Source organism: Vombatus ursinus, unplaced genomic scaffold (assembly GCF_900497805.2).
Source record: "Vombatus ursinus unplaced genomic scaffold, bare-nosed wombat genome assembly UNPS02014799.1, whole genome shotgun sequence".
NCBI lineage: Eukaryota > Metazoa > Chordata > Mammalia > Diprotodontia > Vombatidae > Vombatus > Vombatus ursinus.
The window spans coordinates 42,910,196-42,935,838 of NW_020954577.1; the positions used below are offsets into that span (position 1 = coordinate 42,910,196).

At 41.0% G+C, this 25,643-nt stretch overlaps 1 protein-coding gene across 7 annotated transcripts in view; it reads left to right on the plus strand.

Moving 5' to 3' along the window:
• The window catches only part of RBMS3 (RNA binding motif single stranded interacting protein 3), a 1,414,112-nt gene that overhangs the window by 1,362,718 nt on the left and 25,751 nt on the right, over nt 1–25,643 (plus strand). For 2 of the 7 annotated variants that reach the window (XM_027871990.1, XM_027871991.1), the window contains one exon: nt 24,717–24,770. The exons of the other annotated variants lie outside the window; for them this stretch is intronic. In XM_027871990.1, the coding sequence (XP_027727791.1) occupies nt 24,717–24,770 (54 nt within the window). The remainder of the gene's footprint in view (nt 1–24,716; nt 24,771–25,643) is intronic. 7 annotated transcript variants of the gene reach the window in all.

Sequence of the window (25,643 nt, forward strand, 5' to 3'; positions counted from 1 at the left end):
GAAGGAAGGAAGGAAGGAAGGAAGGAAGGAAGGAAGGAAGGAAGGAAAAAGAAAAAAGAAAAAGAAAAAGAAAAAGAAAGAAAGAGAAAGGAGGGAGGAAAAGAGAGAAGAAAAAGGGGGAAAAGAAAGTGGAGAGGAGAGGAGAAGGAAGCTGCCAGTGTTATAACTGCATGGTGGAAGTTTGTTTAGGTTGGAAAAATGATCGCAAGATCAATAGATTTGTTGAGATTCATGGTTTTGTGAGGGTTAGATTTTGAGTTTATTTTGCAAATGTCAGGGGCACAGTCTTCTTTAGGGACAGAATGTAAGCTCCTTGGTGGCCAGAAGTTTCATTTTTCTATCTTTGTATCCTCAAAGTCTAAAAATGTTCCTTGCACGAAGTAGATGTTTAGTAAATGTTTGTTGATTGATTAATGAACTATATCTATAGCTATAGATATTTTTAAAATACATTATATTTATAGACTATTAAAAAGAGGTATATAAGAAAGAAATTTGGGATTTCCTTCTGAGTTACTTTCATCTTACTTTTGAAAGTCAATTTGGTGCAAAAGGGAAACAAAAAAAAAAAAGAATTCCTTTTATTTTATTTTGGTTAAACATCGTAGTGACAGTCTGGTGAAGACATTTGATCCCATCCTTTGATCCCATCATGTGCCATATGGCAAGAACACAAACCCCAAAGAGTGCACCAGAGAACCAAAGAGAACAACCAAACCCCAAAATAGGACTTGCACAAGACTTGTGGGCAGCTAAGTCTGGCAACCAGGTCGTGGTTTCAGAGCAAAGAACATCGAGCCTGTGTCTACCCTGTTGGCTTGACCACACAACTGAAGAGCGATTGTTCTCTTGAACCCTCTGGGATTGTTGAGGGTCTCTGCACTTCTGGGAAAAAATCCTATTTGGGCTCCAGGGAAGAACTTTAGACCATGGGGAGATGTGCCAGGAGGGAACATGAAGCTAGCTGCAGCTGTGAATCTTCTCACAGGTCCTCATTCATTAAAGTATCATTTATCTTTCACCTTAAGTGCCTTCCCCATCATGTCTTCAAGTGTCTGTCTCCTCCAGATCACCCCTGGATAAGGGGCTTTCTCTCTAGCATCTGGCACCTGTCCGTTGTTGAACGTTGATGGCTATCTTACTGCATTCACAATCATGGAAACCAGGAAGTGGAAGCTGTCCTTCCAGGATGCCTCCACAGGTAGTGCTCTAGAAAAGAATATCCAATCACTGAAGGCATCAAGAGCACTTTAATCAACAGCCTATTGTGGTGCTAGGAGCCAGTTAATCCAAAGAATCTTAGAGACCGATCGGGGGCACCATGGACCTGGAGTCGGAAAGAATTGAGTTTAAATTCTGCCTCGGATATTTACTAGTTGTGTGACCCTGGGCAAGTTATCCAACTTCTTTCCACTTCAATTTTCTCATCTGAAAAGTGGGGATGATTATTGTGAGGATAAAATGAGATATTTCTAAAGATCTTTGTGGACCTTAAAGCACTATATAAATATTAACTGCTATTCTAATGTAAGGAATCTCCCTGCCCTACATTTCTAGTTTTAGCATTTTGTATTTTACAGGGCACACATCAGTGAACCATAGAAAGTTTTTGATGAATGGAGCAGGGGTGATCTGCTGAAAGCAGAGTTTTAGGAAAATTAATTGGATACTCTGGAAGAGGAATGAAAATGGAGGAAAGGAAATCACTTGGGGAAACGTGATAGCTGGCTTCAAGTGTTTGTGGGTCTGTCACATGACAGAGGACTTTGGGCAGAATGAGGAATGATTGATGGAAGTTGCAAAGAGGCAAGAGTGAATGAGGAAGGCAGCCAGTGATGAACCAAGGGGAGGAGATGGACGAGAGCTGCAGCGGACAAGATATCGTGGATGGGTTACCTTCTTTGTCATTGTCACCACTAACCTCAATGAAAGAAGAGGGAAGAAATAGTCTAATCCCTCTTCCATGTGACTGTGAAGACAGCTTCTCTTCTCCAGGACGTATACCTCATTTCTTCAATTGATCCTCAATGGAAGGAACTCAAGGCTCTTCACTCAAGGCCAACATTTCAATTCACTACCTTCAGTCAATTAATTAACACTTCTATCACCATCTGTTAGAGTTCAAGATGTTACTGATTGTAAGAGGCTGAGGTAAGGGAGGGAGGGAGTGTATTTTAGGCATTGAGGACCACCTATGCAAAGTTACAGAGATGGGGAATGTAGCATACAGGGAGATATAGAGTTCAGGAGGACCTAGAGTCCAGTTTGGTTTGACTATAACCAAAGCAAATCATGATGGAAAGATTTGGACTAGCCATCAGGAAGAACCTCCCCAGACAGAAGAAATGTGGAGTATGGGAAAGCATTATCGAAAGAAATTAATTTTCCTCTCTGAATAAATTAAAGAAAAATTGGAAGAAAACAATCTCTCTGGAACGTGCTGAGTGGATCAGATGGTTTCTCCATGTTCTTTAGAGCCCTTGGAGTCCATGATTAATGAGGTTGCTCTCAACTATCCCTCCAGGTACCCATTCCACAGTTCCTTAGTTCTTCTGGTTGGTACTTCAGCAGCATCACCCTGTGCATCCCCTGCCAGTATAAACTAGAGCATGAGACATCTGTGCCTTAGGCATGTTCCACCCTTAGTCATCTGGGCCCTCAACGTTCCAGCTGTTTACATCTTGATGCTCCTACATGGAGCTGATTTTTGTTTAAAAAAAAAAAGCAAGGGAGATGGGGAGAGGAGAAGAGTGAAGCAACACTCACCTTTTACATTTATGGTTGAATTTAATGAAGTGCACATGAGATTGAGAAGTGTTTCAGAGTTATTGGTTTTTATCCAAATCTCCTTGAGCCTGGTTTACAGAAGGCAACATCGGGAAGAGTTTCTGCATTCACTTTTGCCAAAGTCACATCAGACACTGGGTTCATCTGAAAGCACGAGGTTGCCAGCCTTACCCAGGAGACTGATGGCTTTCTGGGGGGTGGAAGGGGTGGGGTGGGTAACCAGTATCAACAAAGAAGAAAAGAGAGATCAGAGTATTCATTCCTGTCTTGCTTTGCAGTTCAGAATTTAAACCAGATCTACCAAAATGGAAACCAGCGAAGGGATCTGAGCAACACTGCTGGGAAGGGCATTAACAAAGCACTTAGAATGGACTTTCTTGGTCTACACTTTCTGCCCTCCTCAAATGTATGATAATTTACAATTATAAGTGGTAATAATAACCACTCCACTTCATATATTGCAATGAGATCTACAGAATACTACCAAATATGAGCCATAAGCACAGTTGTAAGGCAGGCATTCCTGGAAAGGAATTGTGGAAGTGTCACTGAGTTCTGCCCCAGTGAAGTGGGAGAGAACAGGCTCCTTGGGGTTGGTTAGACTGCAAGCCATCACCTGTTGTTAGAAGGGTTTCTGCTCTTTCATCAGCTGGAGCCAAGACTCCAGTGTCAGAGCACAAGGAAGATGCCCCAGCTGATGTTTGTTTCTGTGCTCTGTATTAAAAGGAGACTTGCTTGGAAAGCTCATTTTGTTTGTGGGAGATGTTTAAGCGATGTGAGAGCAGGGAGCATTTTGAGCCTTTCTTTGTATCCTCAGTACTTAGCACAGTGCCTGGCATGTGGTGGGCACTGATTAAATGCTAGTTGGCAGACTACCGAAGAGGCGTAACAAAATCTCTTACCACCTCAGAAGCATCTTGTGCATAAAGGTGATGTAATTGTGAGGGCAGGAGTGTAGATCAGTGGAAAGGATTCTGAACTTGGAGGCATAGGACCTGAGTTTGAGTCCCAGCTCCAACGCTTGCTCCATTTGTGACTTTGGGCAATTCATTGTCCGTACTTCAGTTTTCTCATCTCTAAAGTGAGGGGGGTAGACTGCATGGGCAGGAAGGTCCCCTGCAGCTCCAAGTCTATTATCTCTACCACTTTGTTAAATCTCAGAACGTTTCCTCATCAGAAATATGAAGGAATTGAACCCGATTACCCTGAAAGTTTCTAGTCCTATGCTGTACAAATGGCAGCTAGGTGGCACAGCACACAGAATGCTGGAGTTGGAGTTAGGAAGACATGAATTCAAATCCTGCCTTAGATACTTCCAAGCTGTATGATCCTCGGCAAGGCACTCAATCACTATGCACCTCGGTTTCTTCTTCTGTAAAATGGGAATAGTCATAGCATTGATCTGAAAAGGTTGTTATAAGAATCAAATGAAATCACATATCTAAAAAAAGGGTTTTTTTTGCAAACCTTAAAGCACTATATAAATACTAGCTATCATTATGATTAAATGACTTATCTTTTCATCAAAAGTGGTCCATCAGTACCTGACTTGGCAAAAATATATCGATTTTCTAGCATTTTGTTTATACTTTAGGAATGTGGCTTAATGAGGTCATGACAATGATCCACACTTAAAAAGAAATAAAAACAGTCCTGCTGCTTTAGAATCATGCCTGGTATATAATTAAATCAGAGAACATTTCTTTTAAAAATAATCCATAATTCACATTGTTCTCTCCCCAGGTAATCCTTAATCATTTATCTTTACTGTACATACATACCATATGTTTAGTCAGTAAGATCCACTAATGGGGATAGGTGGTACAGTGGATAGAGCACCGGCCCTGAAATCAGGAGGACCTGAGTTCAAATTCAGCCTCAGACCAAACACTTGATACTTACTAGCTGTGTGACCCTGGGCAAGTCACTTAACCCCAATTACCTAAAAATAAAAAAAAAGATCCACTAATCACATGTTAAGTGTAAGGCACTTCACTAAGCACTATTGGGGACACAAGGTGAATTTGGCATCATCCTGTCCCTCTTATACTCAATTCAACAAGCATTTGTTAAGCACTTACTGTGTACTGGGCATTGCACTTGGTCCTGGGGATACAAAGAGAGGCCAAAAAATACAGTAGTTACTGTCAAGGAACTGATAGTCCAATGGGTGGGAGAGATGGACGTTCTCCCTACATACAAGATATATACAGGATAAATTGGAGTCAATCTAGGGGGAGGAGGACACATTCACAAATAATGATCACACCAGGTAAAATTCAGTCCAACTCACCGTTTGCCAGGTGACCACTGTGCCCAAGGCATGGTGCTAGGTCCTGGAAGTCCTTGTCCTCAGGGACATCATACTCTACACCAGAAAGGTGATGTGTTAGTAGGTGCCATAGAAAAGGACATACATGGTGCAATGTGTGCAGGTTTTGTAAGAGCATGTATTGAGATAGATAGATAGATAGATAGATAGACAGAAGATAATAGACGTGTACATATATTTTAGTGTCATACTATACATATGTGTGTTTGTACTCATATGTGTGTGTACGCACATATTAGTATGGTAGGAAGAACACTAGACTTGGCATCAGGAGACCAAGGTTTGAATCTTGACTCACATATTGCTATGTGGCCCTGGGAAAGTGCTTCAGCATCTTGGTGCCTCAATTTCCTCATCTATAAAATAGCAGTTGGATTATATGATAGCAAGGGTCCATTCTAGCTCTTCAGTTTCTGTAATTCTTTTGAAGCTAACTTCCAGGTAGAAGGTTATGCAATGGGGAAAATATGATCTTGGATTTTTCCATGAGCATGAGAACTAGAAGGGAGGAGAGAGAGCTGCTGTAGGAATGGCCTAGTGGGAGGGGGTGGAAGGGTGAAGAGACTGAAGGCTATGTCTGGGCAGGATCAGTTAAAGGAACTCAGGAGGATTCACTTGGAATAAGGACAACAATGGTGGCCTTCTTGTACTTCAGGAACTTTAATGGCCAGAAGGATTTGACTTCTTCTATTTGGCCTTGGATGACAAAACTTGGGGACCATAGGTAGATGATGAAGAGAGGCAAATGTGGGCTCAATTTAAGGAAAAGCTTCCTAAAAGTCAGAGATATGCCAAAGTCAGATGGACTGCCTCAGGTGGTAGTGAGCTCCTTGCCTCATTGGAGGCCTTATGACAGTTGCTAGAGGACCAGGGATGTCATAAAGGAAATACTTCATCCATTGTCGTTTGGACAAAGTGGTCTCTCTACTCACTTCCAGTGCTGGACTCTTTACTTCTAGTCTTAAGTCCTTAGACCCAGAAAAAAGGAGGGACTTGTCCAAGGTACCAAGTAGCAGATAACATTTGATTGAATGGTTATAATGACCCTTTTCCTTCTCTTTGATCTCTTTCCCATTCATCACTTTTTAACCTCTCTCTTTCTGGCTTGATTAGCTTGATTTTAAAAACCCCTTCCTTTCTCTATGTCCTCCCACTTTTGTGGACAGGACCTTATTCATCACTCCTCATCAGCATGACTGCTGGGCTTCCCGTGACTGGGACGGGTGTACTTAGCTCCTAACCATGACTTGCTGGTCAGTACTGGATTCCATACTAGACTGAGTTGTCCATTAACACAGCACAACTTAAGGTACGATTGGTCTTGCATAATTAATAAATGTCACTATATTCCAGCCGTGTAGGAACTGCCAGTGTGAGAACTCCCTTTTACTGAGATAGATAGCAGTCCATCTACAATTTTAGTCTTAGACATGGGCCTGAAGCTTAGAAAAGCTAGGCGACTTACCTCTGGTCCTACATGAATGAATGAGTGAATGAATGAATGAAAAAACATTAACTAAGTGCTTACAGTGTTCAAAACACTGTACTTAAGGCCAAGGAATAAAAACAAGAAAAGTGAGGCTACTCTCAAGAAGCTCACATTCTAATAAGAGAGCTGCTAGGTGCCTCAATGAAGAGAGCTGGGCCTAGAATCAGGAAGACCTAGATTCAAATCCCTCCTCAGACACTATCTGTGTGACCCTGGGTAAGTCACTTAACACTGTTTGCCTCAGTTTCCTCATCTGTAAAATGAGCTGGAGAAGGAAAAGACAAACCACTCCAGAATCTTTACCAAGAAAACCCCAAAGGGGGTCATGAAGAGTCAGACACAACTAATCAACTAAACAAGGTATAGAGAAGGGATCAGCTATGTAAGATGGCACATATTGTTACAGGTGAGACTTGAGCCCAGTTCTTTCTGACTCCAAACCTAGCCCTCTATTCTCTCTACCCTTCTGCTTCACTAAGTAATAAGCAGCATCAATTAAAAATAAAAGCAAATAGAGCAGCAGGCACACAGAGCTCTCAAGTCTAGTAGACTTGGTCTATTCTCAGCATCTAAGGTCACATTCCAAACAGTCCATTCTGTCCCCATCTAGCAGAACCCAGTGCAGCTTGGATTCTTCCCAGAACCTCTAATGCACAGCCTGGTTTCCCCTGAGGTTTGTGGGGCTGATGTGGCCCATTTGGAATTGGGGCCACAGGCAATAAATACATTGTTAATTGCAGAGCAAGGCAATGGCTTGGCCAATCCAAGGTCTATATTGCAAAGAAAATTACTTCTTGCTAAGCATACAGGAGGGTATTGTGTGTTTGTGTGTATAGTGCATATATGTGTGTATTCACATGTATATATGTATTGGGTGAATGTGTATATGTGTGTTTGCATGTGCATGTGTGTTTATATGTATGTGTGTTTATGTGTTTATGTATGTGCATTGTGTGAATTGTGTGTGTATGTAAGTATATGTATATATGTATAAATGTGAGTTTATTATGTGAGTGTGTTTGTGTATATATGAATGTCTAGACACGTGCATTGTTTATGTCTATATGTTTCTATATTGAGTAAATGTGCATATAAGTGTATGAGTATGATTGTATGTGTATACAGGTATATATGTGCATAGGTGTATTTGTGTATAGGTATATGTATATGTGTGTGTGTGTGTAGGTGTATTTGTATATATTGTATAGGGATATATATGTATATGGTGTTTATGTATATATGTGCATTATATGAATGTGTGTATTTGTGTGAATGTATGTGTGTATATATGTGAGTCTCCCTGAGGAGGTCTTGGCAGAATGCTCCCTTTGTCACAAATGTTTCAGCCCACGTGATGTATATACCACAAGATGGACCAAATACCACTAAATGGGGAAAAGATATTTTCTCAAGGCCCTCTCTCCCTAAAGGAGAGAGAAAGGAGACTGAATGATGAGGTGGCAGTGAGACTGTGTGGCATGATTGAAAAGACATTGACAGATGACCCGGGTTCAAATTCTGGCTCTATCTACCACTTACTGTGTGAGCCTGAGCAAAGCATTCACCCTCTCTGAGCTTCTAGTTCCTCATCTGTACAATGAGAGGGTGGGTCTGGATACCCCTAAGATCCTACGATCTTGCCAACCCTGAATCTTTGTTCCTTCAGAATGGTGTAAATGGAAAGAACACTAGACCAGAATTGGAGAGGCTGGTTTCTGATCCCAACTCTTTTCCTAACTAATTGAGTGATACTGAGAAAGTCATGAGTTTCATCATCTGTCCAATGTGGGATTAGGCCTGGTGACTTCCAAAGTATCTTCCTTCTCTGGACTTACGATCACATCATACCGGGCGGCCTCTCAGGTCCCTTCCTTCCCTGTCATTCTACAGCATCTGCATCTTGTATGATGTAACAAAAAATTAGATGGAAGTTGCAAAGAGGCAAATTTGGGTTGGATAAATAATGGAAAAGTCGAATGAGTTGCCTTGGAAGACAACGGGCTCCTCCTCATCGGAGGTCTTCAGGAGAGGATTTGGATGGGATTCTTGCTCAAGTATGGGTTTAGATGAGGTGGCTGCCAAATCCCCTTCAAACATTAACATTCCATGATTTTGTGAGTTTTATCTACTTCGCTTTAAAGTGCTTTATTTGCTTTCCCCAACATAATACAAAGCCTAATAACCTCTACCACGCTGTTTACTTTCTTTGGGCTCTCTAAGATCTCTTCCAGCTCTGAAACTCTGATATTTTCTTAGAACTGATCTTGATTCATTAGAAGTATGAATGTAAAAGAAATGAGACTTAGGCTATAGAATTTCTTTGATTACTTTCCCCATGCCATGCATTTTAGTTGGCCTCACTGTTTGAATTAATGAAAGTTTAGATGAAAAACCCGATCCAACTGCCCTTCCTATTACTAGTCAGAACTCTGATCTATTCATATAAGTTTCTAAATAAAGGGGAATAAAAGATTTAAAAGATTTTAAATAAAAGATGCCTACTGGAGAAGATGTACTCTCAGCTGGCAGAAAAATAAAGGGCTCTAGCCAAAGAAGCTTGTTTGAGCACAGAAAATGGCCTAATTACAGGCCATCATGGACCAACAGTGAGTCCAGCAGCAAAGGCAGGGGACTGTATGTTCTGAATTCAGGGCCAAGGAATCAGAAATCTGGGTTTTGGGGTAGAATCAGGTTTCTAATGACTAGAGTCTTTGATCAGTCAAAGGACAGTAAAATCCAATCATATCCAATAAACATTTATTAAGTGCCAGGCACTATAATAAGGCCTGGGGATACAATTAATAAAAAAGAAAGATAGTCTCCCCCCTCAAAGGGCTTACAATCTACTGGTGGGAGATAACACAGAAAAGGAAGCAGAAAGGGGGCAGGGAAAAGACCAGGGGACACCTAGTATGTGGAGGCATCTTTACACAAGGGCAATGAGAGAATTCATTGAGTTCTTTGAGATTCCAAAGGGGTAGGGGCACTTTAATGAACCTACAGAAATTAGTCAGGGCTTAGATTCTTAAAATCCAGCCACTGCTCAGATTCTTAGAATCTGGTCAATACTTCACAGCCTCTCAGATTCCTCAAGACTGTGCCCAACATGATGGATGTTCTAATAAACCTTGTCTTTGGCTGAAAAAAAAAAAAGAAATTAGTCAGGCTCCTAAATAACTCAGCATATCAAAACTAACAAATATGTAAAAATTTTCTGCTATGGGGAGAAAAAAATCTGAATGAATGAATGAGCATTTAAATTTTTTTTGTATATGTCCAAAACATGAAATAATCATGATAATTAGCATTTATGTAGATTTCATAGTTTACAAAGCTATTTGCAAATTTTATCTCATTTCATCCTCACACAAACACTGTAAAGAAAGGGCTATTATTATCCCCATTTTACACATGAGAAAACTAAAGCAAATCAAGGTCAAGTGACTTGCCCAGGGTCACACAGCTAGTAATTATCTGAGGTTGGATTTGAACTCAGGTTTTCCTGACTCTAAGTCCAGCATTCTATCCACTGTACCACCTAACTGTCACGTTCATCTTAAACTACCCTCCCCTGGAAGTCCTACGGGCTGAAAAGCTGAGTAGATTTAAAAAAGGTTCAAGGGAATTCATAAATCATGGACAGAAAAATGGACCATTATAAAGAAGACATCAGATGCTCAGCAGACAGCCCTAATCCTGTGAGGGCTTCTATCATGTGCTTTGATTGTCCCTGGCATGGTATCTCCTGAGTCTCATCTGAGATGCAATACTGGGCTAAATGGACCATTGATCTGACCCAGGATAATATTTCCTATGGCTAATCAGCTTAAGAAATGGTAGAAAACAGTGATGGCATTGAAAAGGTTCCTGCTTAGCATGAGAAATAACAAACATGTCTCAGACTCATGTTCTAGTGGTCTTTTCCTTTCTGCCTCTCTTTCTGGAATGACACTAGTGAACAAGCTGTAGGCTTTGGAATAGCCAAGCCCAGGGGCTCGATTGCCTTCTTATGTCCAGCAGTCATTAGCATTTACATAGGAGGTAAGTCTGGGAGTCTGTGATAGCATTCAGAAGCAATAAAAAGCCATTGTCTGAAGGGTGCTTGAAAATATATGGTTAGACACTGAAATGAAGACAGTAGTCATTTCAAAGCCTGCTCATTATTGTTGACAAAGCAGAAGGAAAACATACTGCATCCTGTCCCATATTCCTTTCCCCCCAATAGAATTGTCCAATATAATTTTCATTTCTCATTGATATGTAAAGTTATGATAGGCAAGATGTGCTTTCTGGTGAAACCAAAACTTTCTTTGAGTGGGGGTTGATCCTCAGCTCAAAGCTGGAATGTTAAATTTTAGTCTAGATGATGTCTGACCCTGAACAAACCCCTGACCACTCAGGGTCCTAGGTAACTCTCTAAGACCAGGTGGCACAGAAGATGCCAACCTGAATAGGTAGAAGGAGTTTCCTTTTCCTGGAGTTCTTTATACCAATGAAATCACAAGACCAACTTCTACCAATGGAAAAGTCAAAAGAGATATAATAATAACTAAGACCAATGATGGTAATAATAATGATTATAATAATAACAACAGAGGCATATGATATAGCAGAAAGCTGACTTTTAAGCCAACAAGTTCTGGTTTAAATCTCTATCTCAGTGAGATATTGGGCCAGTCACTCAAACTCTCCTTGCCCCAAGCAACCCTCTAAGATTGACAGCTATAGAGCAGTTGCTTTTCTGCCTTGTTAGAGGGGATTTTCATACTGAAAGTTCCCTAGACTGACCAAGTCACGATTCCAGGCCAAAAGCAGCAACTCCTATTTGTATAGTACTTTTAATTCTGCAAAACACTTTCTTCTTTCTTCACAACAACCCTGTGAGATAGGAAAAGGGGATATTGTCTTCCCCATTTTATAGAAACTGAGCTGTTGGGACTTATCCAGAATCATAAATCACGTGCCTGAAATAGGAATCAAACCTAGGACTCCAGACACCAATGATCTCTGAAGGGACTCACGGGTAAGGTTATTGCAATGTGGAGAGGAGCTCACACTGGTCCACACCTCTTTGGTTTCCAATAGCAAGTCAGAGTGCTGAGTACAAAAGGCATCCTCACTAAATCTCCTCAGAAAGTCTGGGACTTTGAAATAATAGTTGAATATTCATTCAATGGAATATAACCACCTTCCACTGGTGCAGATTATATCTAGGACTTGGTAGAGGACTTAGAAAATGCTTATGATTTTAAAAAAATTGATTACCTAGCACCCAACCTATGTAGTGATGATCCTCTTAGAAGTTAGCTCAGCTGACCCACAGACAATAAACATATTCCCTTGCTGGGTTCATACTCAAAACCTCTCCCTCTTGGTAGACCTACTATAGTTTGTGTTCCACTGGCTTACCCAGTCTTTGAGAATTAAACAGCAACTCAGCTTTAACCTTTGTGAATTCCCATGATCTCTCTTTGCCTCAGTTTCACCATCTGCCAAAAAACAGAGAATTAACAAAACATCCTTTTTTGTAGCAGAGTAATGAAAAGATTCATTGAGTACTTTGAGAACCTCTACCACTAGGAAACATAGGACTAAAAGTTTGGTGCTATTATCATCCTTATTTTAATCAGTGGAGGTATTGAGGTTCACAAAGGTCATGACCTGCCTAAAGTAACACAGCTGATTATTGATAATGTTGGAACGTGGAGACAGACTGTCCAAATCCCAGGATGCTACAGCCTTCTGGTTTTGTAGAAGTACAGCTATTGGGACCCATCTCAGATATAAGCATAGAATGTTGGGAGGAAAACAAAGAGTGTCTTACCTATAAGGTAACAGGATTTTTAGAGCCATGACAATAACTCTGTCCTTGATCAGTGCTTCCCATTTGGAAGGTTTCGTTGTGTTAATTATGTTTTCCCTAGGTAACCGCCATGCTCATTCATCATACTAATATCATTATAATTGATTTCTCTAAGTCACCTTTTTGAAATAAATTCTCACATTGTTACATCACAGTCTCTCCTTCCCATGCCATCTCCCACATATACAGCACTCCCAACCTACCCTCCTCCTTGTAGACCGGTACCCCCAGATCATTCATTGTACTTATCAACTCCTCACCAAGAAATGCCCGGTGCTTCAAAGGGGCCTATGAGCAGAGCCATAATTAGTGCAAGGCAACTGGACATTTCCCCAGGACATAGTTTTTCCAAGATGTTGCCAGTACTTGCAATTCATCTTATAGCAAAGAAACACCTGAGCTTAGAAACTATTGTTCTTATTGTTCGGTGGTTTTAGTTGTGGCCAACTCTTCATGACCCTATTTGGGGTTTTCTTGGAAAAGATACTGGAATGGTTTGTCATTTCCTTCTCCAGCTCATTTTATAGATAAGGAAACTGAGGCAAACAGGATTGAGTGACTTGTCCGGGGTCACACAGCTAATGTCTGAAGCTGGATTTGAACTCAGGCCTTTTTGACTCTGGGCCTTCTGCTCTAACCACTGTGTCACCTAGCTGCCCTTGAGAAATTGTTAACTTGAAATAATTAGGGGCAGCCAGGTACTGGAGTCAGGAAGACTCAAATTCAAATTTGGCTTCAGATACTAGCTGTGTGGCTCTGTACAAGTCCCTTAACCTCAGTTTGGATCAGTTATCTCATCTGTAAACTGAGATTATAATAGCATCTATTTCCCAGGTGTGCTGGGAGGATTAAATGATACAATAATTGTAAAGTGCATAGCACAGTGCCTGTCATATAGTAATCACTATTACAAATGTTAGCTAGCATTATTATTATTAATTAGTTAAAATGAAAAGCTACAAAATAGCAGGCAGTAGTAACGTCTTCCCCTCCCTCAGTCTTCCCCTCCTCCCTGACCTGTTTCCCCCACCACCAAAGAAAAGTGCACTCAGGCTGGTTTTCCCAGACCCAAACTATGGTACTCACCCAATTCCTTGTCATGGCTCTGTGGATGAAGGTCCCCTTCCTGATACTCTATTACTGTTATCAGCAATGGTGATCAGCACAAGTAATGGCCTTAAGCTCTTTTCATTAGTGGATTGGCAAAAAGTCATAACCAATCCATTAGAGAAGCTCTATTGTATCAAGAGCTTATAGAAAAACGGCTGCCTGCCAGTGGGCCCTGAGCAAGCTGGCCTTAAAGAGGATTTTCAGCAGCGATTCAACAAGTTGCCATTTCACTCATGAGAAAGTTTGTTAGGATTTTCCCCCTTTTCTTTCTTTTCAGCTATTGTCTGTCTGGGATATATGTATCTAATAGCCCTTTATTGTTACGGAGAATCTGGCAATAATCAACAGCATTGTAGAGAAAATTAGTTGCATCTCTAAATTAACTCTCTAATGCATTTGGTTAATATTTTTAGCAAGTTTCAGTTCTTGAATTCCGTCTGTCTAGTGAGTGATAGATTATTTTCTTAATGTTTCTCAACTTATTAGAACACTGATGTGTAAACTCCGAATTAAAATATGTATGTGTATGTATGTATGTATATATACATATTTCTTTTCTTTCTATCACTACAAAGAAAAAAAGAAGCTTCCTGAGTTGTTTTCATTTCTTTATGGTATAGTTAGTAAGGCAGCTATCATTAAAGCCAAGGACTTGAGTTCAAGTCTCACTTCTGACACACACCAGCCTTGTGACCCTGAGCAAGTCACATAACCTTTTAGTGTTATACATGTTGATCTGTATTGGCAGAAAGCATTTCCCTCCATGGGAATTCCTTGTGCCAGTCAAATCACAAGTCTAGCTCATATCTCTATCCCCAACCCCTACAGAGTCATTAGGAGCATACATCAGCAACAAGCATTTATTATATGCCTACCATGTGCCAGGCAATGTGCTAAGAACTAGGGGTAAAAAGAAAGGCAAAAAACAAACCAAAAGCAGTCTCAAAGAGTTCACAGTTTATTGGGAGAGATGAGGTGGAAACAACAGCTTCATGGCACAGTGGACCCAGAGTTAGAAAGACCTGAGTTCAAATCCAACCTAAGATGCTTGCTAAGTGACCCTGAGCAAGTCACTTAACTGCTGCCTACCTCAGTTTCTTCATCTGTAAAATGGGAATAATAATAATAGCCCCCACCATCTCCCAGGATTGTTGTCAGGATTCAAATGATATAATAATTACAAAGTGCTTAGCACAATACCTAACTCTTAGAAAGCCCTATATAAATGTCAGCTATTATTATTATTATTAACTATGTATAAACAAGATACAGACCAGAGAAAGTAGGGATAACCTCAGAAGACGTTAAGATTAAGGAGGATGGGTAGAGGATTGGCTGAAGGAGATAAGGGTTCAAATACATCCCCTGCCCCTTGCTAGCTGTGTCACTATGGGCAAGTCAGGTGACCTTTTTAGAACTCAGTTTCCTCATCTGTAACACGAGAAGGTTGAAGTAGATGGCCTCTAATGTCCTTTCTTGTTCTAAGTGTAATAGCATATGTTCTTCTGTGGATTGGAATATTTATTAGTGGAAGGAGTTCCCACACCAGGACTGTTCTGTCCTGTTGAAATGAGAGACTCTTCATTAAAAAAAAAAAAATTGTCACACCCGATGCTCTTGAATTTGGATAGTTCAGGCAAGACACATTTAAATCTTGCCCCTCTCCCCTTGTCCTAAAATGGAATCTTCCCTTCATGAGGCATCTGTTGACATTGACTTTCCCTGCACTGATATTAGTATTTCTGCCCCAGTTCATTTAGCAATCAAGCAAGTCGGAGCAGCTAACTCCACAGGGGCCCAAGGCACAGCTGCCACTACAGGCCCTGTTTCCTAAGGACCCTCGAAATTGAAAGCACCTTGAGCGTGGCCCTGGAATTCGGCTTCTTGGCCAAGAGCAAAGCCCATCTGTTTTCCTGGGTTTTCAGAGATTTGTAGATTTATTCCCAAAGGAAGCAGGGCTTGAGCACCAGCAATTAAGGGAGACAGTTTGGGGCTGTTGTTGCAAGCAATGATAGCTCACATTTGCATAAGGCCTTCAACTTGGCAAAGTACCATGGCTTTGATCCATATAACTACCCAGACAGGTCAATGCTGTTAATAGCCCCATTTTATAGGAAACCAGGGATCAGTGGTCAAGGAACCTGTCCCAGGGTCATGAAACTAGTAATTGCTGGAGGCAAGATTTAAACCCAGGTCTTTCTGGCTTTAAGGTCATGCCAAGGGGAAGACTTTAGGTTTTATGTCCCCATTCAAAAAGCAGGAAGGCAGTGACATATAGATAGAAAATTGTTGATATTGGCAAGGATAGGTAAGTAGATGGGCTACTCCTATTACTGGGAAAAGTGTGAGCTGGGGCAAAAAGGTGGAGAAACAGGGGCATTGGGTAATATAGCTTGGTCTGACAGAGAACATGCGAGGAGGAGTGCAGTGGCAGCCTTGGAGACCAAATTACACAGTTTAACCCACCTCGAGGTGTCAGATAGCTCCTTCTTGACTCTGAGAATTTAGCACGTGCGGCCAATAGCCAGTTTTAGGGGAGGCAAACGCAAGGAATCAATCCACAGGTTGAAGAAGATCAGAATGATCATCACTTTATCAGTAATATTTTGGGTCCTTGCCATTTGTGTCCTGGTAATTTCTAATATGGCTTCCACTTTCGGATAAGTAGAAAGAATTTTTTGAACCTAAAGTGTTCATAATAGATCCCTATCATGCACAAGACATAGGATGGGAGGGAGGATCCAAAGACAGAAAAAGAATGAAAAGAGTTCTTGCCTCCAAAGGCACTGTATGACAGGAATAAAGCAGGTGCCTGGAGAGGTGAAGGCAAAATAATATGAAGGAGAGAAAGCAATTAAGAATTGGGAGTCTCAGAGAAGGCTTCCAGAGGAGGGGGACACCTGAGCTGATGCTTGAAGCAAGAAAAGGATTCTGGGAAGCAGAAATAAGTGAGGTAATGTATCCTAGGTGTGGGAGATTGCTTGGGCAAATGCACAAAGGTGGACAGCATGCCTTGGGAGGAAGGCAATAGCTTTGTTTGACTTTAAAAAATGGGCAAAGGGAGAAAAGATCACATAAGTCTGGAGAGGCCAGTTAGAGTCAGAATGGTAGGGGTAGGGGTGGGCGTGGGTCTGAAATGCCAGGCTATGGATCTTATACTTTGTTGTATAGTCAATAGGGAATCACTGATGGTTTTTGAGCAAGGCAGTGACTTTATTATAAAAGCTGACATTTCTATAAAGTCATAAGTGTTCCAGATGTTTTATCCGCATTATCTTATTTGAGACACAACAATCGTATAAGGTCTTGGTTCAAATTTCACTCCAGATACATACCATTCGTGTGACTATGGGCAAGTCATTTAACATCTATATATCCCCTCATCTGTTGCACTTCATGGTCTGAATTCCTTCTAGCTCTACAATACGTATCTGCTTTGTAGCATTGTCTACATGCTGTCTCCCCTGTTCAAATGTGAGCTCCTTGAAGGCAGAAATTGGTTTTGCCTTTCTCTGTATCCACAGTGCTTGGCATATATAGTAGGTAGGAGTTGAAAAAGTGTTCATTGACGATGATGGCCTTCAGGCAGCATGGTGTCCTGTAAAGAATGATTGGTTTGAAGTCAGAGGATCTGAATTCAAATCCTGAGTCTTCTACTACAAGTGATCTTAGGCAAGTCACAACTTCTCTGGATCTCATTTCTCTATAAACTGAGGAGATTGGATTAGATCATTGCTAAGATCTCCTTCCTCTCTACAATAAAACACATGGGTTTTGTTTTGTTTTTTCTTATCTAGAACCAGAAGGGTTTTTAAAAGCCATCTCATCCAACCTCTAGGCAGCTAGCTAGGTGGTACAGTGGTTAGAGCACTGGACTTCGAATTAGGAAGACTCATCTTCATGAGTTCAAATCCAGCCTCAGATACTTACTAATTGTGTGATCCAGGGCAAGTCATTTAACCTTGTTTGCCTCAGTTCCTCATCTGTAAAATAAGCTGGAGAAAGAAATGGCAAACCACTCGTGTCTTTGCCAGGAAAACCCCAAATGAGGCCACCAAGAGTTGGACGTTACTGACAAATAACAACAATCCAACCCCCTCATTTTACAGTTGTCCTCAACTGAGGCCCAGGAAAGCTAAATGATATCATCATGGGATCCTACATTTAGAAATGAAAGGGACCTTCAAGGCCATCTAATCTAACTCACTACTTTTCCAGATGAAGAAACCAAAGCCCAGAAATCAAATGCCTTGCCCATGGTCACACATAGGTAGTAAGCGTCAAAGGCAGGATTTGAACTTGCTTTCTGTGACTCCAAAAGCAGTATTCTTTCCTTAAGGACTGTCAGGATCATAAAAACTATTGAACCCAAATGTCAACAAATCACACCTTTCCTTTCTCAACTTGGTAAGCTGTTCAAGAGACACTTGTAAAACCAAGGACCCCTGAGCCCTGGAAAGAAACCCTGTGCTTGTATTCCATCTGTAGGGATAGCAGGAATTTCTATATAGGCTTCATCATCTTAGTTAGCAGATACAGAGAGGGTTCTCTGCCATCATTTTCCTCTGTGCCTGATTCCTCTAGGCTAAGCTTTGCCTTCTCTTAGTAGTTAATGAATTTGTCATGACAAAAATTCTATTTTAAAAAAAAATAGAGTTTTAAGACAATATATCATGTACAAATTAAAATGATCCATGTCAAGAAAACAAATCTGGGCCTCCATGGTGCATTCCAACAAGCCTCTGATAATTAGGAAGATTGCTTAATTGGCCCTTTCCAATTTCTGCTGGAGCCCAGAGCCAGCTAAGAGGATTAGACTGCACTTGGATGTTAAGGCTCTCTTCTTTACTGGCAGGATCTAATTCTGATTTTTTTTTTTTTGCTGTTTGTATTTCTAAATTTGTGGAAATCGAGAGACAAAACCCTTAGCTCCTGGGCCCTTCATTTCACACTTCACTTGCCCTCCATTGTGCACAGATCTGCCGTGTCTCCTTTGCCAATTAGGACTGTTGTGGATTATTTGCAAGAAACTCAGGAAAGAATGGCATTCAGACTTTGGAAGCAGTTGTGTTCCTAAGCATTTATTTCCCCTAGGAGCCCTCCCAAGTTGCTTCCCATTCATTCTATTGATTCATTCGTTCATGACCAGTTTATTAAGTGTCTTCTATATTCAAAGTACAGAGTTTAGAAAAGGAATTACCTTGCCTTCATGGAGCTGAGAAAATATCCCTTCTCCTTCCTCATTTTGATTATCTGCTCAAAATTAAGCCCTATGCATTAATCACAGAAAATGGCCAATCTGGGCTGGATACCGGGTGCTTTGTGTATGAAACTCAAACTTTCTTTTAGGAGCTCTTAAAGCAGCCTTCTCCATGCACGGCCTGTCATACAGATAATTTTATTACAGTGATAGTGCTCATTTACCGCAGCAGCGAGAGTCTTGGATGAGAAAGGAATTCAATTTGGTAGATGATTACAGAATCTAATTTTTTTAAAAAATTGAACCAGACTGCAGATTCTATCTATTCCTCCATACGTATTGGGTTTGGACCTATTCACATAATGTTTTCTCCCCACTAGAATGTAAGCTCCCTGAGGACAGGAACTGCTTTTTCTTTGCATCTTCACCTGCTACTCATGGTTGTTGTGAGGATCAAATGAAATAATATATGTAAAGTGCTTAACATGGAGTAGGTGCTATATAATTGTCTATTCCCTCCACTCAATCCTTAGCACATTAAGTGGCATCTAATAAGTGCTTAATAAATGCTTCCTCATGGTCAATAGTATTGGGACCTCCCAATAAAAGAACTCCCTCAAACAGTCTAAATCAGCACCTGCCCTGTAATTTACACTCTCAGGGAGTTGCCTGGGATCTGAGGGGTTAAATGACATGGGGGGAGGGGAGCAAGGAATGTTGCACAGCCAACACATCAGAGGCGGAATTTGAACCTGTAGCTTATTGATCCAGAGGCTGGGTCTCTCTACCTGCTACCCCCAAGCTGTGAGTTATAAAGGAGCCCAAAAGGATTTGATCTGTAGGTGCAGCGATTTATTTGTCTGGCTCTGGATAGAATGGTGAAACAGGCAAACTGTATGTTTGTCTCATCACTATCTGCCTTTCTGTGCCTCATTTACTCAATTAATCACCAATCATCTATTAAGCCCCTACTATGTTCTTACCACTTTGGTAGGTACTAGAGATACCCAGGTGGAAATAATACATTCTCTGCCTCCTATTTCTCCCATTTCCCCTCCACTCCTTCACTTCAAATGACCAAAGCCTGCCCAAGCTGGCCAGCAGGCTACCCGGCCCTCCTCCTTTCATCAAAACTCACCTTTCCCAGGCACCATCATCTCGCTAACTAATGTTGGAGGTGTTGACAACTGATAATGGCTTCCTGGGTAAGCCTCTTCAGTAGCATTTATCTTTTAACTGGGACGTGGTTACAGGGGTTTTGAAAACACAGTACCTTAACACTAAAGAATAGCTCTTTATTATTTCATCATGAATTTGTCTGAGGCAGCCAGGTGGCACCGTGGATAGAGTCAAGACCTTGGCACTTCTAAGTATCTTCACAAATATTTCTTAGCTATGTGTACCTAGCCAAGTCACCTCTTTCCACCTCAGTTTCCCCATCTGTAAAATGGAGACAATAACAGTACCTACCTTACAGGTTTGTTGTATCAGATAAGATAATATATGTAAAGAACTTTGCAAATTTTAAAGCATTATATGAATGCTAGCTATTCTCATCATCATCATTATTATTTCAAGTGATGTGACATAGTGGAGTGAGACTGAGGAAAAATTTTGTCATGGAGGTCTTTCTGCAAACCCGTCAAATCACTCTGTGTTACCAACCTAATCTACCTACATGTCAGATCCATCCAAGAAATAGTACTGCACTGGGGCAGCTAGGTGGCGCAGTGGATAGAGCACCAGCCCTGAAGTCAGGAGGGCCTGAGTTCAAATCCAGCCTCAGACCAAACACTTGACACTCACTAGCTATGTGACCCTGGGCAAGTCACTTAACCCCAATTGCCCTAAAAAGAAATAGTACTGCGCAGAGAAAGAAACTAATATTTCACTTAGAAGTTTGCTTAATTTGAGTGACCTTATTAATAGTAGTTCTTGAGGACTCATGACAGATTAGCAAAAATATTCAAGGAAGCTGAGTAAAATGAATTCAAACAATAGTTTAACCTGTGTAACAAAACCCAAATCTAAGAGAGATGGATGTTATTTTTGATCCAATCCAACAAGCATTTACTAAATGCCTTCTATGTGCAAAGCACTGTAGATACAATGACATAACTAACAAACAAACAAAAAAATCCCTGGCCTCAAGAAGCTCACATTCTACTTGAGGATGTGCCCACATGGAAACAGTAAGTATGTGATGGTCAGCAAAGTCTTCCTATTAGAGACGACACCTTAAAAACGGTCTTGAGCAGAGATTTTCAAATCTTTGGGTTTCAGGACACTCTTAAAAATTAATGAGGCCTCCAAAGAGCTTTTATTATTTGGGTTATGTCTATCAATATTTACCATATTAGAAATTAAATGTTTTAGTATTATGATGGAAATGATTTTTGACCTCACAAACTCCCCAAAAGGGTCTTCTGTAGCTGCCACCTGAAACACCCTTTGCACTGCTCAGCTTGTACAACCCTTCGTTTTTCCTGTTTCCTCCTTGGAGTGCCTCTCCTTCCCCTCTTGCATTGGCAATCTCCCAATTCAGCTGCTCTCCTGTTTACAAGGTTCAGCTGTCCCATTACTCAGACATTTTTCATCTTGTCATGTACCACATCTGTGAATTCCTCCCTTCCAAACAAAAATGGCCTCACTTTTTTTGTTGTTTGTTTCTATAACACGGGAAGTTCCAGTAAACATTGTCAGTGTCAGATTTCCATTTCGCTTCCTTTGTTTGTCATTATTAGCTTGTAATGACATGGTTTCTCATTTCCTGTTTGACATCTAGCTGTGCTTAAGTGGAAACACACATCATAAGAACTCTTATTTCTCTTCTGCTTGAGGGTTTCCAAAGTACTTTTTTCATCACGGGATATGAGGTTGGTAGCATGGGTATGTTTATCTCCAGTTTAGAGATGAGGAAAGTGAGACTAAGAGAAATGAAGTGCCTGGCCCAGGATAGATGTGTAATAGATGCTTGTTTATTGTTTTATTGATTAAACAACTTTTAGGACAGTTTATTAAGGCACTATGTGAGATGTTGGGGGCACAAAAACAAAAATGAAGAGTCCTCACACTCAACTGCTTACTTGCTACTGGGAGGAGGGGAACATCATAAATATGTATGATAATGCAAAATATATGCAAATTGAATACAGACGCATTCATGGGGCCACTAACAAGTAGGGCAAAGAGGGTAAGCTTCCTGTGGAAGGTGGCATTTGAATTCAGTCTTGAAGTGAGTTAGGAGTGCCATAGGGTGATGATGAGGAGAGAGAACTTTCCAGACACTGGGGACAACCTGGACAGTGTCATAGAGGAAGAGGATGGTGTGTGCAGTAGGCAGTTTGGCAGGAAAGTCAACTTCATTAGAGGGAGTAATATTCTGTGTGGAAACTCTCTGTCAATGCAGATCAGAAACCCTCCATGCCTTAGTAGACTCCTTAAGGAGCTGCTGTGGCCTAAATTAATTAATTAATAGAGAAGTGAATAAATGATGAATAGATAATTGAATAAACGAATGACTGAATAAATGAGAATGAATGAGTGAATGAATGAATGAACAAAAATAGACAGACAATAGATGATAGATAGATAGATAGTTATATTCCCAATTAGCCAAACTTAGCTAGGATGGCCCCCAGATGATAGACATATATACCTTGAAGCCTGACCACATGGGGGACCCTTTCCCAGTGGTTCTTCACTGGCATCACTTTTGAAAACCCAAAGTCACCTCTCAACTATGATGTAGCATTGGAGGAGTGGAGGACATTGGTAAAGAGGAAGACTTAGAGGAATGATCAGATTTCAAAGGTGTAACTAGATAGAAACTGTGATGAGTGGTCATTTTCTTCTCACTTGTAGGTACCATATATTATCCCACAAAGGTCACGAGGGACAGGGTAGACATTTGAGCAACAACATGGGTATGAATAAGAAATTACAACCCTCTGCCCATACTTTATATTCATTTCCTCACTACAGAGAGGAGGTGGGTTCACTTACAGAACAAAGGATTTAAGGGAATTCAAAGAAACAAGAAATGGGTTCAAGTCCTACCACTGAGGCAGCTAGGTGGTGCAGTAGATAAAATGCTGGGCCTGGGGTTAGGAAGCCCTGAGTTGGTGTGATGAAGTGCTAGGACTAAATCATCTCTCGTGTTCCTTACACTTCTACGTCTATGATCCTATGAGACTCCTTTTGAGTTGGTACCAATGGGTGGACTTCCTTCTTTTTTTTTTCCCTCTTCTTCCTCCTCCAACTCCCTTTCCCCTGCCATTCAGTCTTTTATTCCATGCCTTTTGTCCCTCAGTTCCCCAAGGACAATAAGAAAAAGAACTGTAGTACTTTACCTTTGGTTCCTCCAAATGCCATGCCCAAGAGAATGGGCTCTAATCTCGATGGAGATGTTTACATGCCCCAACACCATGCTGTTCTTCCTATTCTATTCGCTGGCTTCCTGTCAGATGGGAAAGCTGAAAGAAAAGAGTCGCTGACAAGAGGACCAACCACAGGAGATGTGTGTGTTCACCTAGACCATGATTTCAGTTCTGTAGATGCTCCCTCTCCCACAATAGTTCACAAACCCTTGTCTAGTCTTTTTTTCTTTCTTTTTTTAAAAGGAGATGTATATGAGCTGCTTTGGCTAGGGGAAAAAAAGTCATCCCCCGGTGACCAGCTTTCGGGACCTAATCTTCTCCAAACTTAGCTATTCCCTTGATGCTTACCAAAATCATTGCCAGGCCCATATTTGAAACCATTGCCACTCTGCAGGACTTACCAGCATTTCCAATATAGTTGTTGAGAGCCTAGGGGTCATGACCAAGCCAAAATGAGGCATTGGAGTCATTTTGGTGGAGTCATTTATAAAGTTCAAAAACCAATGCTTTCATCTTTGTGGTTATATCTCCCTACCAAGGCTGGTTTGGGATGATGAATGGACTCAGAGTCTTTCCATTTTGAATAAGACCAGCCAGAATATATGCCCCACAGACATATAACCTTCAATGGCTCTCAGTCCTCTCCATGCCACACTGAGAGAGCAAATTGGAGATGGTTATATAACTATATCAGAAAAGCCAAGCTGTGACTTGCAGTTTGTGTGCCTAGGGCAAGCATCGCAAAACATGCCCTTCAATCAGTGGGGTAAAAACCATGACACTGGATCCATTGGGAAGGCCCACAGTGCAGAAGACTCAAAGTCATGGAGTCTGTATTCAGATTCAGTCTCTTACTACCTCTGTGACTCTGGACAAGTCACTTCATGTCTATAACCACAATAGTTTCCTCATATGTAAAATGAAGGAGTTCATTTGGCTGATCCCTAAGGCCCTGCACATCTCTGATCCAATAGCTAGCTGTCCTCTGAGCTATCTGCCAGCTCTAGATTCTCTGGTCCTGAAAACAATTCCACTGTCAGGGAATGAACATTCTAGATTATCTCAAGGATTCTTCACTGAGGGCTCTGCTGAGGGAGGGCAGAGTTTACCTGGTCTTATGCCACTGGGGCAAGAAGCACACTTTCCAGGACACTTACTGTCATCATCATTATCATCACAGCTAGTATTCATATAATGCTTTGTAGTTTATAAAACACTTTACAAATATTATTTCATTTGATTCTCACAACAACCCTGGGAGGTAGGTTCTATTATTATCCCCATTTCATAGATGAGGAAACTGAGTTAGACAGAGGTTAAGTAGCTTACCCAAGGTCACACAGCTCGGAAGTGTCTGAAATTGGACTTGAACTCAGATCTTCCTGACTTCAGATCCAACATTCTATCTACTGCACCACCTAATTTAATTGTTCATGCTAACAAGTGTCTATACTGCTGAAAGTATAATTGCTATTAAAATGTAAATATAATTAATTTCAAAGTTGCACAGTCTTTAAAAATCATTATTTTAAATGCTCATGCCCTCTAAATTTCAGCGCCCTGGGACCAAGAACCAGTCACCCCACCCTAGTTATGGCTCTGCATATATGGTATGTGTTCATTTCCACATAAAGCCCTTCCATTTAATGGTCTCAACTCTAGATTTTAAAAAAACAACTTCAGAGTGCTAATACAACAAGGGTAACTGTTAAGGCCACATAGTTTTGTTATGAGTTCACATGTAAGCTGTCACCTCCTGCAGTGAGAGTGGTGCAGTTAGCCCTTTGTTTGAATTCTATATAAAGATAACTCTTTAAATATAACTATCACCATTTCCAACTTTGGACCAATTACTTCCCCCCTCACTTGGCATACTCTTTTCTCTTCCCTCTCCTTGTCTCTCCCCTTCTTTCCTCCCTCTTGGCATGATCCCTAAGAACAAATATTTCAAGTAGTTAAACAAGTCACATTCTCTCACAAAATTTCTCTTGACTTAAAAAGGGGGGAAAGGGGGGATTAAATGTGTGGACTCTTCCAGGACCTTATCTTTGTTTCAGGGAACATTTGGAGGAGAGTGCCCTCAACATTTGCCCCCTTTGAGTTCACAGTCTGCTTCCCAGGAATACTTCTAGCATCTGGGGTTGAGAATGCTGGAAGGAAGCACTCTGTAGGGTAATTTAACAGACAACATAGGGTGCCCATGATCTGAGCTTACTCTCAACATAGGTTGTCATGTCTTGATCTCACTCACCCTCTTTAATGTTGTTGACTTTGGTTTTGTTTGTTTATTTGGTTTTGATTTTTTTAATTTTTTTTGCACAGGATTCAGATTAGGGAATAATAGAGCTTTCTGGTAAATTGAAGGCCTCTTAGCTCATCTGAGCTATCTCTATAATTTAAACCCCCTACAATTGGTTATTTCCAAAATAGGGAGGGAGGAAGGAAGGAAGGAAGGAAGGAAGGAAGGAAGGAAGGAAGGAAGG